The 13007-nt window shown below is 37.3% G+C and overlaps 1 protein-coding gene across 1 annotated transcript; it reads right to left on the bottom strand.

Moving 5' to 3' along the window:
• Positions 1–6092: 6092 nt before the first annotated feature.
• Positions 6093–12960, bottom strand: acer1 (alkaline ceramidase 1). The gene is made up of 7 exons (XM_061034165.1): positions 12368–12960; positions 10813–10925; positions 10486–10600; positions 9680–9818; positions 8131–8268; positions 7906–8043; positions 6093–7571 (listed from the first exon to the last, which is right to left on the bottom strand). The coding sequence occupies exons 1-7, from the start codon at positions 12372–12374 to the stop codon at positions 7394–7396; spliced, it is 828 nt and encodes a 275-aa protein (XP_060890148.1). The 5' UTR covers positions 12375–12960; the 3' UTR covers positions 6093–7393.
• Between the last annotated feature and the right edge of the window lie 47 nt (positions 12961–13007).

Here is a 13007-nt window from a genome sequence, read left to right as displayed (position 1 = left end):
GTAGCCTATCATAACGCGTGAGAGGCGGGACATCCACTGAGCTGCAAATACAATTAAAGCATTTTCTGGGGGTTTTCTCGAGTGACAGCGAGCTTGTCCCAATGGCCTACAGCTCTGTTTCAATTGTAAAATGCACATGATGCTAATTGATTAATCGGGGCTCAATTGTTTAGGTTTCGCCATTCCTATTAGTGTGCTAATGAAATATCAATACCACCAACCTGAAAGGCGTATATCTTCCTCAGACAGTTGTGCCTCATAAATATGTCATGTATAGTATTAATCCTCCTATGTTTTGTAAACACAGCTTTTTACATATTTTTATGATCCTTCTTAATGATCCAAGAAAAAATGTTTCTCTGTTATAAACCAGTTCATTTTCTTTTAGATAGAACTCACAGATACAATCACATTTCCTTCAGTGCTGTAGTTGAATATATTTTTTAATGTTGTTCTGGTTAGTTACACTATTTTCATCATTTTCAAGTTATTTTCTCTAGGAAAATTTAGTTAATTGTATCACTACATGCATCATGTATCTAAAGTTACTTTGCAGATTTAGATTTTTTTTCATACAAACCACAAGATAAGTTTGTAAAAAGATACATTTACTACACAACAATGAAGCTATAGTTAAAGCTGAACTGTTTTTCTACAGTGTTGGACAACAAAAATAACAGTTTAATACAAAATGTTTACTGTATAAAGAAAATACATTAATTGCAAGCATATTTTGATAAAATTATTGCATTTTTTTGTTTTCAAATTACTATACATTTTGAATCAGAACTCTTTAATCTTTACTTCGTACTAACTATATGATAATATCTCCCATAACTGATAAAAAGCAAATGATGTGATTATTAGCAGGCACACGTTAAAACCAGTCTCTTTGCAGAAACATATGGACGCTGTTTGGGAATTCCTTTAGATCCAAATTGAAAGTAATTCAACATACATTTTCTGGATACTCAAGATTGAAGGTTTCTGAATGAATGTATTATGTGTTAAACTTAAGGTTGATGCACTGATGTTTTTTCAGGCCCTGTCTCATATATCCAGATGCAATTCTTCTTTTGGAAAGAAAACAGCAAGTCTACTGACTAAAAACATCACTATTATACAGAGTCAGAGAGTGAGGGCCCTGTGCAGTCAGGTCTGTGGTGCTCAGACTTTGATGTGAGATTATCGGGCCTCAGATAAGTGACAGAAGGTCAGCGCTCTCTCACTGGTTTGGTGCCTCCTTTTCTCCCCCTGCCGATCAAAAACTGATCCATTCGGCCTCTCAGTCAATTCTGAGCTAAAGAGTTCCCACCTGGCTGTAAGACAGGACTCAGGAGGTAGGTCCCTCTTTTATTGAGACATCAACCTTGAAATCCTTTTTTTTCAGTATGAAGGGAGAGGAAGAAAAACAAAATCCAGACATGACCCAGAGGTTTCTCTCTCTCTCTCTCTCTCTCTCTCTCACACACACACACACACACACACACACACACACACACACACACACACACACACACACACACACACACACAGAATAGTTTAACCTAAGTCAAATGTTATAAAACTTTTTTGTGTTTACTGCAAATAGGCTATTTAAAAAAGAAAAGACCTGAACCAGAATCATGTTCAGTGCCTAGTATGTTTTCATAAAATGATTTTTACACTTCATAGCAAATGAAAGAAAAAGCAAATTTTTTGTTTAACAGTTAAGAAAATAATCAATTATCAATTAAAAAATGACATGGATAAAATATAATAATATTTATAATACCTGTTTTTAGAGGCAATGCAGCTTTATTTATGTAAACTTCAAAATCTCAAAGGATAAAAAAACAGGATATAAATACCATTTATACTCAATACCATCATCGAAAGGTACATTTGCAGCAAGAGGCAATCATAGCGGTCAAAGTAGATCTTTAATAAATGTCTTACTGAAAATTGTTCGAAGTAATGTGCCAATCGTGGAAAGAAACAAAAAAAAACACAGCCAAACTACTTTTCTGTGTACACATGCTTGTCCAATAAAACGTATTCAGATTCCCATCTGCACACGTGTCTGGTTAATGTCGGTCTGGAACAAGCAAAAGTCAACCACTCAGGGCATGCAGCATCTGGCAGCACTGCCTCTCCACCCTGCTAAACAACTCTCTTTGTAGTGAGTCACATATGTTTGATATTTGTAACAAATCACGGGTATTGACTGTAAAATATATCACATGCTGAAATCAAGATACACAGCTTTCTTTAAGTACATGCAGAAAAGAGAGAAAGAGCCGACAGGCACACGTTTTTAATCCACATATCTTCTTCTCGTCTTACTGACTCTCACTAGTTAATATTATTTCCCCCCACAAACAATTTTAAATCGAGGTAGCTGAATAGTATGGTTGGCCTATATAAAATAATAAGACTTGCTGTTGCCACTGTCATTGTTTCAGTTGTTTCATGTCAGTTTAAGGCTTGGTGATACCACAACTTCCTTCTCTGCTTGGTTCCTTAAGAAAGAAAACAATGTGACGAGCTGTCATTATCCGGCCTCTTCACCTGAAAATGTGCTGTATTTAAATTGTTTACTGCTTTCATTGGGGTTAACTCTAACCTAAATAACAAACAATGTTCAGTATACCAAAAAGTAGGAAACGACATGTGTCTCTGTTAAATAAAAACAGGAGACTCAATTAGACAGAAACGAGAACTACAGCCCAAAGCTTTATTATACAAAATGTATTCCTGTTGTCATCTGCTAAAAAAAAAAAAAAAGAAGCAGATTGTGCACTTTGGTCATTTGCCACAGTTCAGTTTGATTTGTAGATATCTGGGTCAATACGTTGTAAACACTGGTTGATTGATTTTAACAAACACATTGCCAAATAGGCAATACTTTAATCTTAAGCGTCATGGTTATTGATTGGATTGATCAACACAGTTGTGACATGCTAAAACATGAGCAGGTTAAAAGTGTTACTAAAATGAATTTAGGTTCATACTACTGCACATTTCCTCCATGCCAGAGTTTGAGCAGGTATGCCGACTAACCTCTGTCGTTAGAGAGGTCTTGATTTTCTTCCGTGGGGTTATTGAGTCTGGACTGGACACTGAGGCAGCCTCAGCTATACCTCTGGAACCAAAATGACCCAAGATACAGACAAGGGCTATGTTTTTCTCTTTGAATCTTTAAAAGCCACCTAACATGCATTGTGAATATTATATAGTCAAAGATGATCATTTACTTTGAGGATAGAACGAGACAAATTTGAGAATTACCAGAACAATATATTAGAGTTGCTACCACTGCTGTTTAAAGTCAGTAAATTAAGCAGTCTTTGAATAGGCTCCTCCCTCCAGCTTGAATCAGCTTTCTCCTGAATTCTTAAAGGGGCTTGCAAATGTGTGCTTCTCACAGTGTACAAGTTCATCCTCAGTGTTCAGGAATAGCTCGTATTTAAAACTCAGAGTTCCTGCTCTAGGCTGCTATAGAGGATGTGTTTTTATGAAAAGTTGATGTTGCCATTTCATCATGCAGTTAAAGTGTTATATCAGATACCGGATAACAGCCACAGTTCTGCTCAGTTGAAGTCACAGCTAACTTTTCTTGTACAGACTGCTATGAAAATCTTACGAGTTAAAAAACAAACAAATAAAACTTCCCTCAAAACAGTCTAGGAGCCGTCTGTTATCAGACAAGCAGAGAACATATAGTGTCTGATCCAGCCCTCTTATTCACTCAAGAGTTTTTAGCTTGTACCCTCCGGGAGAAGATTCTGTGTCCCCCATATCAGGCTGAACTGCTATAAACATTCATTTTTGCGGCGGTCCATTAAGATTCTGATTAACAGCTCATGTTAAGGGCCAGCTGTGGATCAGTTGGTAGAGTCAGTCATCTCTCAAGTGGAAGGTTTGGAGTGTATGAATGTGTGTGAATAGGATTAGTTACCTCTAATGGTCACTTTACAAAGCAGCCTCTGACATCAGTGTGTGAATGTGGTGTGAATGTGTAGGTGTGACCTGCTGTGTAAAAGCGCTTTGAGTATTCAGAAGACCAGAAAATAGCTATACAAGCTCAGGTCCATTTGCCATTTAATGTAGGATGTGCCCAGGAGTTGTGCAATTTGTCACTATGCTGTCAGAATGTGTTGAGCCTGTATGTGGAAATGTTTAATGGAGTTGCTGTTGTTTTGCGATGTGTTCTTAGTATGTGTTTTTCTATGGAGCATGTCTGTTCTTTATTGTCGGTGTAACTGCAGGATGGAGCCCAAAACAAATTTCCCAACAGGGACATTTAAGAAGGCCTATATCTTATATTAACTCCTTCAGCAACTTGACTGGAACTAGACTGTTGCCAAGCAACAGCAACCTTTTCCTGCACACTTGCTACTTTCAAGTTAAAATACTTTTGAAAATTGCGCTCTCCTAAAATTTCAGAATATAATAAAGGAAAATAGAACAATAAAATGTTGTAAATAACTTTGAACAAAAACAATAATGGTCTCAACACTGAATAGTTTTCTTTTTATATTAATTGTCATTATCTGTTCCACTAACCGTCTTGCGCTCTTTTTTTCTCTCTCAGAAGAATAATTCCTTGGCACAGCACTTGCATGTCACACTTACTAGAGGGAATTCTGTCAGATGGGCCCCCTTATTGAGGTTTCCCACTGTCATTGCAATCATATTTTAACCTCTGCTGTGGTTTAAAATGTGTTAACCCTTGGGGGGCCCTACTGGCCTGGGGCCCATGCAGTTGCCTCCATTGCCTTTTGATAAGCATGCACCTTGTCTTCATGACAGTAAGCGACCAACAAGATATAGCCCAGTAGCAAGGCCAATATAAATGTTAAGTTACAGGCCAGGTGTGGTAAAGTCTACACAGACCTCTATGGACCACAACTTCATTTTGCAAAACATTTTATAAACATTTTACACACTTGTCGACATGAGAAAGAGGGAAAATTCATGATTGATTTTAACATGATTGTCTTTGAGTCTGCTCTGTGACTTTGTATTTTTAGCTTTGCAGGCTAACAATGTATAGGCCTATGATCATATTACCCTTCATACCTTAAGTTTATTTAGTACATCAAATGAGCATCTAAAATAAGAATCTCAAGTGATTTAAAACAAGTAAATCTTTTGTATAATCCACCATTACTCTTACTAGGCCTCTGTCTCAAATGTCCACTTCAGATTGTTTTAATCTTAGGCGTATTTCATCTGATTAAATGCATCTCTTTTCTCCACAGTCAGAGAGTGAGGGCCCTTTGCAGTAAGGTCTCTTTGATGTGAGATTATCAGGCCTCAACTACGGGACAGAAGGTCACCACTCTCATTGGTTTAGTAGTGACTCCTCTTCCTCCCTGCTGCTCAAAAACTAATCCGTCTCAGTCAAATCTGAGTGAAAGAAGCACCGCCTTGCTGTCAGACGTTTCGCTTTTATTGAGATATCAACTGTATGGGTAGCAAAAGGAATAAAAAAAATGAAGCCAAGAGCAACAGGTGTTTTACACAGAAATATGGTAAACATGTTTCAAAACTTGCCGGCATGGCCAACCACTAGAAAAAGACAGAACTATGAGAAAGTCTACAGCCATACTAACAGCTCTTAAGGTTTAGTTTATTAGGTTTATGTGCTGACATTTGTTAATGATCATGAGTTTAGAGCAGATAGGAATGTCCTTAGTTTGTAGTTAAAAACAAAAGTATTGGCCAAAGTGAAATTTTGACTCATGACATTGCCACCGCTATTTCTCTCTCTCTTCCCCCTCCCTTTTTTTTTTTTTTTAAGGATATAACATATCAGGAGACTCGTCCAGCTCTTGTACAAATAGGTTGGGGATCACTTATGTAGACACCCAGACTAAAAATTAGATATGAAACTTTGACTTTAGTGTATCCAGTAATGGGCTAACAACTTACACACATAAAACACACATTCTGTTTCATTTGTTGGTGTTTAAAATACCACCTGTTGGTCATCATTTAATACAATAAGTTTTTTATACATTTGTTATTCTACATTACCACAAGAGGTCACTATTGAATTCTAAAGTGTAGAAAACACTCTTCTTTCGTTGTATGTTGTATTCCTCAGGAAAGATCATCAAGACAATATTTACCCGAATATACTGAAAACATCACTGAAGTCAAGAGCTTTCTAAACTTTAGGGCTGTAACAATTCAGTGACAAGTCTGTGATATGCTACAAAGAAATATATGCCTTTGACTGAAGAAAATTAAAGGAACTCTTTTTTCATTCAACGCACAACATGTCTACCACAAAAGTGAGATTTAATGAAGAAAAGACGTTTATTGTATGGATTTTAAAAAGTTGACTGTCTTTGTCATACATTGAACAAATACTATCACACCATTTGATAATAAAATATTTGAACGATAAATGCTTTAATGTGTCAATTTCATTTAGATTTCATGAGACAATACATCGCAGAGTCGTTTTCATTCAGAGCTCCTGAATGAAACAGAACATTTTCCTTTTGAAATAGAGCGGAAGATTAAATGGTATTGACTGATACTATACTGTTTATTCTCACATATAATAATAATAATGTAATCATTAAAACAAGTACAAGTTGAAACATTAGCCGAACTCAACTTACATATTTGAGACGAGAGTTAATGAAAATATACCGGCGGTGTTTTAACTCCATAAACCAACACTTTGATGTTTTCCTGAAAGAAACCTTAGGAAGACAGTAGTTATCGTTTCTCAGAAATACAACAGTTTCATGTTTAGAAAACATACAGTACATCAAGACAATCTGCCATGTAATGAATCAAAAAGGAATTTGTTTCTATTAAAAAAGAAGCTTGACAGTCAAAGACAAGCTCTCTAAAATACACCAACACTCTTATGTTCTCAGTCATGTCAGTTAATAGCTATAAGTATACCTTTTCAGAAACACAATGCATTGTGGGTATTTCTAAATAATAAATTATTTAAACTGTGCATAGATATTTTAGTTGATAAATATTTTTTTCTGTATTCCCAACTGAAGTTAAACATTAGGTTTGTATAGGTTCTGATTTTTTAATAGGTTATACGACAATAAGCCTCAAGGCACTGACAAATACAAACAAGAACAGAATAAAAACAATGTATGGATAGAACCTTAAGGTCCAATCACATTTTTATATACCGTATAATCTATGTCTTTCATTGTATCCTTGATTGTACATTTGTTTTTGTTTTTTGTATTTTAAATCAGTAGTGCCTTGGTGCAAGATTTTAGACTCAGTTAAATAGATTTTTATTCTGATTAGGCTACTTCAGTGTCACCTCCATATGTCTGTCCCATATTTAAACAATATCCCCTATCCCACCTCTTCTGAAAGAAATGTTCTGCCACAGCTAAAAATATCTTCAAGTCTGTTAACACCGTTTCTGTGTTTTGGTGGTGCCCTTAAGGACAATGTGAGGTAATCCAACAGCCCATTTGTCACAGGGCCAGTACTGCAGTCCAGGCAGAGAGTACGGTATCTCATAGTTGGCATCCAGGTATGCTATCAGAGTGCTGCCGTAGGCCACAGCCATCACAATAAGGATGTGCCTGAAGGATACAAATATTGCAGATCAGTATCACTGAAAAAACAACCCTTGAAAAGATACAAATATGCAACTTGTTTCTTTTGCATGAACCCCAGTTTGCTATATGAACGAATTGGACTGGGATAATGAATGGATAAGGAGTTCTTCAATCTCTCCAGATTTGATCTCATACATATTGATTTTTTACTGATTTGTACTGACTGATCAGCTGTCGCATAGGTTTTTTTTTTAACGAAAAACAGTAACAAGACATTCATATTTATCACTCAGTTGGGGTATAAATCAAATAGGCCCGATATACACGTGTTCAAAAGTACAAGGAAACCAGATCTTACCAGATTCCATGCAGGTAGCAGAAGTTCAGCCTCTGCCAGAAGCTGCAGCCAAAGCGGTCACTAATCCAGCAGGTGATCGCTAGCACCCACAAAGCCACAGACAGCTTGGCCAGTCGCAAGACCTTCTGGTCATTACAGCTGTAATCATAAAGAACTGGCATTTAAAACAAATCCAAACTGAAGCAAACAAGAAAAGAGATTCTCAAAACACAGGACTTTTCATACCATTTAATCTCTGTAACCAGGACATAAAGCAGATGGAGGCCGAAGCAATTTAAAGCGTAGGCATTGGCTGTCGGTTTCACAAACGATGACAACGTGCTGATCAATGTAACCACCAGGACGAGGCTCGTAAATGTGGCCCTGTGGTAGAAAAATGGATTAATGCAATAATTCAGGCTCATGGACAGATAATGAGATTTTACATTGACAGAGGTCATCAACCACAGCTCTTAGGAAACTACTAAAATACCAATACATCATTAATATTTGATATAAAGAGAAGCTGTCTGACTCCTCTCCAAAGCTTTGTGACAGAACTCAACTCTACTCACTACTTTAATCAATTGTTGTCTTTCTGTTTTGGCCACTAGGGGGCAGCAGAAACAACTTGTGAAAATATCACTGACATGTTTTTGAAGTTGATGTACAAATAGTTACTTATTTACACACCCAGAAGTTAAAAGGCATCGTAATGGTTCATTTTCAGTCATGTTCTGGGCAACGGCTGAATGTCAGTCTAGTATTCACTTTTTTGCTTCATTGTGTATTTCTGTGACTCTGGAGGGTCATTTCTGGCTATTTAGTTGCTGAATGCTCCACCAGTAGTCACTAGGTGTTTCTGACCAAAAATTGACACAGAGAGCAGTGAGAGACAGTTAAACAATGAGCTGAAACTTGCTAAAAAACTCTGTAAAAATGAGCGGCACTTCTGATCCAGGTGATAGATCTCTCTCAAGCCTTTTTCACACGTGCACTTCTCAACAAGATATTTCAGGACAATCTGTTCCTTAAAATCCTCCTGAGTTGCCTGCTCACAAATACAGTATACCTCACATGGGGAGACTTTTATTTTCAAATTGGCAGGGGGGGGGGGGGGGGGGGGGGGTCTCAGGAGACGGGACACTATGACATACAGTATAAAGGACGACATGGAAGTGGGAGAAAAAGCAACAGCATCTGACACTATGATGATAGCTTTTGCCTTTATATCAATGTTACGTGCTTTTTTCACACCAGGGGCTTCTGCTTCGGCGCTGCAGATGCATAATATTGGTAATTGGTCGTATCAAAGTATCGTCGAAGAAGTGGTAAAGATCCTACTTCAAGATCATCAAGATCATACGAGCAGAAAAGATAATGAAGCAGCTTCACTACATGCTTTGCTGTACAGTAAACCTTCCATTATTCAGGAGGATCTCATTTGGAAAACTGGAAAATCAACCTGAGGATACTGAGTCAGGGAGTGGAATTCTTTTCAGGGGCTCATCTAATTTTAATTAATCCTCTTCCTGCCGTGTGGTTAAATATTTACACAGTTTAGGTAGAGCTCCAATCTTTTACAGTAGTGGGAGCCCCTCTCTGTCGCATTCAAACGAAGACAGCAACACCACATTGTGTCTCTGTGATAATGACTCCGGTTGGAGCTGCCAGACAGGCTCCACGGCCAGTACAGGTTTGCTTTCAGAGTAGCAGCAGATTATTGAGCTGTCTGTGTGCCCTTAGTAACACACTCACATGTGAGTAAACTGCCGAATAAAGACAATATGTTTACCTGTCTTTTATGAAAGAAGGGAAGAGCCTGCGGGGGAACCAAACAGAATATCCCATCGCCAAAACCCACAGGATAGACAGCTCATCCAACATCTGTCCAACAAAACTAAGCGTCATGTGAAAGTAAGCTGAGAAGAGCCCTGCAAAAAAAAAATAGAACTTTTTAAATGTTACATCATGAATGTTTTCACCACACAAAATAAATAGGATATAATGAGAAGACGAGCATATTTCAGATATGCAGTCTGCAAATGGGCCTTAAAGTGTAACACTTTTAAATCTAGCCAAACGTTCCCCTCAACTTTACTATTTATTTAGCAAAAAAACCTCCTGTTTCCACACTTTGGGCAAGGATGATTCCCCTTTCAATTGTTTTATAATTACAAACTGATGACAAGTGTGTGTCTGCTAGTTTGGCTTCAAGTAACAATAAATGCTTTTTCGATAAAAATTGTGAAAATGCAGATTCCATTATGACATCTTAAAGTGTTGTTGCTTGTTATGCAACTACATAGTCCACAAATTCAGTTTAAGAGCACTGTAACAAATATGCTATTTTGAAGCCAGAAGCCAACATGGTTTGAACACTTAAAGTTGTTTTCTGCTTGATAAAAAAAAAAAAATCCTGGTGCCTCAGGGATCCATTTCGGGACCACTTGGACTCTGCATGAACACTCAACTATGTTCATTGTGTTGTAATGATGTATCTGACAATGCAGTGATTTATGCTCAAATCAAAACTGAAACAAAAACTAGCGATAAAGAGAAACATGACATTTTGAAATGAAAAAAATGTGATTTACTGACCTACAAATATCATCATGATCCAAACCACATGAATCGCTAGGTTCCTCTCTTTGGCGTAAGGGTGAAGGAGGTAGAGCATGATGGGAGATATAATGAAGAAAATAAAGCTGCTCATCTGCAGGAAAAACAACAATCAGTCAAAAACAACAACAACAAATCAATCAACCAGCCAACCCACCCTCTTTTGAGAAGAATGTGGATGCTAAACATTTATGAAATATTCAAAAATGAAAAAAAAAATCATTGCAGCTGGATGCTTCTCTGTAAACATTAATGCTTTCTGAATGGTACATTATGGATCTCACAGTGTAGAGATCCAGAACATACCGTGTTAAAGTACTCCACTACATGTTCTGAGTGTTTGTAGTTGTCTTCACACCAGTCGATTTCTGAACTCTCATAAGAGAAAACTCCTGCCATCTTTTCACTGGAGTAGAAACCTGTCAGACAGAAAAGGGGAAACAATAACCAGCAGTTTCCAATCAGTCAAGAACTAGGTGCACACATGCAGTTTTACAGACGTATTGTGTTTTCAACTCGCAGATGAAATGGTGGTATACATCCAAGAGGCCAGGCAGAGTGTTTGTGTACATGGTTTATGGAAATGTCTCCTGAGTTTACCTCTGTATTCAAATGTGGCATTGCACCCTTTCTCCAAACGTTCATGGTTTCAGACTTTTTATCTTGTGTATAATGCAAAAAATAAAGAATTGAAAGAAAAGATAAATGGATCCATTGCTAATAAGGTTGCTTCTAGTTACTTGGTATTAAACTCCCTTATGTTAGAATACTTGTCAAAGACAGACTAAAAGCTAAAAAGTCAAATTGAAGCAGAGGCTGAGTTATTTTGAATTTCAGTCTTTTATCCAACTGCAGGCCAACCAGATTTGATTTTCAAATGAGAGCCTTAATAAAGACTGTCCACACTGTTATTTGCAAGTGGTCAGATCAAATTTGTGTGTCAATATATCACTAACATGTGACAATGACATGGGCATCAGTAATGAGGTACATAGGGACTACAGATGTAAATGATCTTATAGCTAACTCTGGTACAGCTAATTGGCTGTACACTGTCCCTGTCAAATAAACAAATAAATAAATAAATAGGTTATGTTTTTTTGTTTTCATTCATCATGCAGAGAGTAAAGAAAAGAGTCTGTTATGTGATTCAGAAACCAGATTATCCAGGAAGAAATGTGTCAGCTGTATTGTTAACTTGCAGTATTCAGAACATCTGGCTTAGCTGGAGTGATACTCATTGTGAAAAGTCACAGCATTGTTGTACTTTACATCAGCACTCATGAAATTCCTCCTGTCTAATCAGAATGGAACTAACTATTGAATAAAGCAAAATGGTAAGAGGGGTTTGCACTCTTCTACCCTGTATTTTAAGAGAACATACAAAATGAATAAACACCTGTCATTATAATGTAGTTCACAACAACCTTAAAAATAAACATAGGCTACTGTAAACCCTAAATATAAATGACTGTCACCAACAACTGAACACAATGAAGTAAAACAATGATATATTGCACAGGTGTACTTTGTAAAGTGGCTACAGAGTTTAAACAGTTGCCTATATTATAAGGTAATTACGGTATGACTGTTTGATTGTGATTGCAACATACTTGATTTAAATATTGGATATTTATTGGATTATTAGACTACTCTATGTATGTTATGTAATAACTTAAGTCGTTGAAAACTCACTATTGATCAGCACGTTTGCTTTCAGTCTTTATAGTGAAAAAATGATTTTTAGATAGGACAGTTTTACTCCTTTTCTAGTTAAAAATAAAATAATAATAGTGTTATTATTTCCTTTAATTCTTCTTTAAACAGAAGGTGATTGCTTTCAGAAATGACTGGATCCTACCTCCCATGCTGCAGCAGCGTCCGTCAGTGTTGCTCTGCTGCAGGTGGTAGAACAGGTGGATTTAACGGGCGGAGGCGGGGCATAGAAATCCTCCCGATCCTGTTGCACGGTACCGTGACGTCACTAATAACGCTGCTGAACGGTTTCGCATCTCAGAGCCATTACGTCACCGAGAGAAAAGATCTGGAACGGACTCCCTGTTCACCTTTATAACAGGTAGCATAACAAGACAAAACTAAACAATGAAAGTAAAGAACATACGTTTTTAAATTTCTAATTAGAGCAAAATTGTGTATTTTAGCTTTCTTTATTAGAGCCTATTTGAAAAGTCTGTTTAATAACCCACGAAAATTAGACGGTAGAGAGTGAGAACCGAAACGGTGTTAGAGAGGGAGCTGCTGGACGTTTCTGTGAAATCTCAGGTCCTCTCTAGAAGAGACTCAACCGGTCCATCTGCCTCCGCTGAGCCAGGCCAACACAAGCGATGCAAATACACTGAGCGGTGTGTGTGTGTGTGTGTGTGTATGTGTGTGTGTGTGTGTGTGTGTGTGTGTGTGTGTGTGTGTGTGTGTAGATTAATTCATTACCGGCAGCATTGTAATCTGAGTTTGTCTGTATGTGACGTTGCCATTTAAATTTA

This window comes from Labrus mixtus, chromosome 3 (assembly GCF_963584025.1).
Source record: "Labrus mixtus chromosome 3, fLabMix1.1, whole genome shotgun sequence".
Taxonomy (NCBI): Eukaryota; Metazoa; Chordata; class Actinopteri; order Labriformes; family Labridae; genus Labrus; species Labrus mixtus.
The sequence above is the reverse complement of the archived record's forward strand: the minus strand, read 5'-3'. Positions and strand labels throughout refer to the sequence as shown.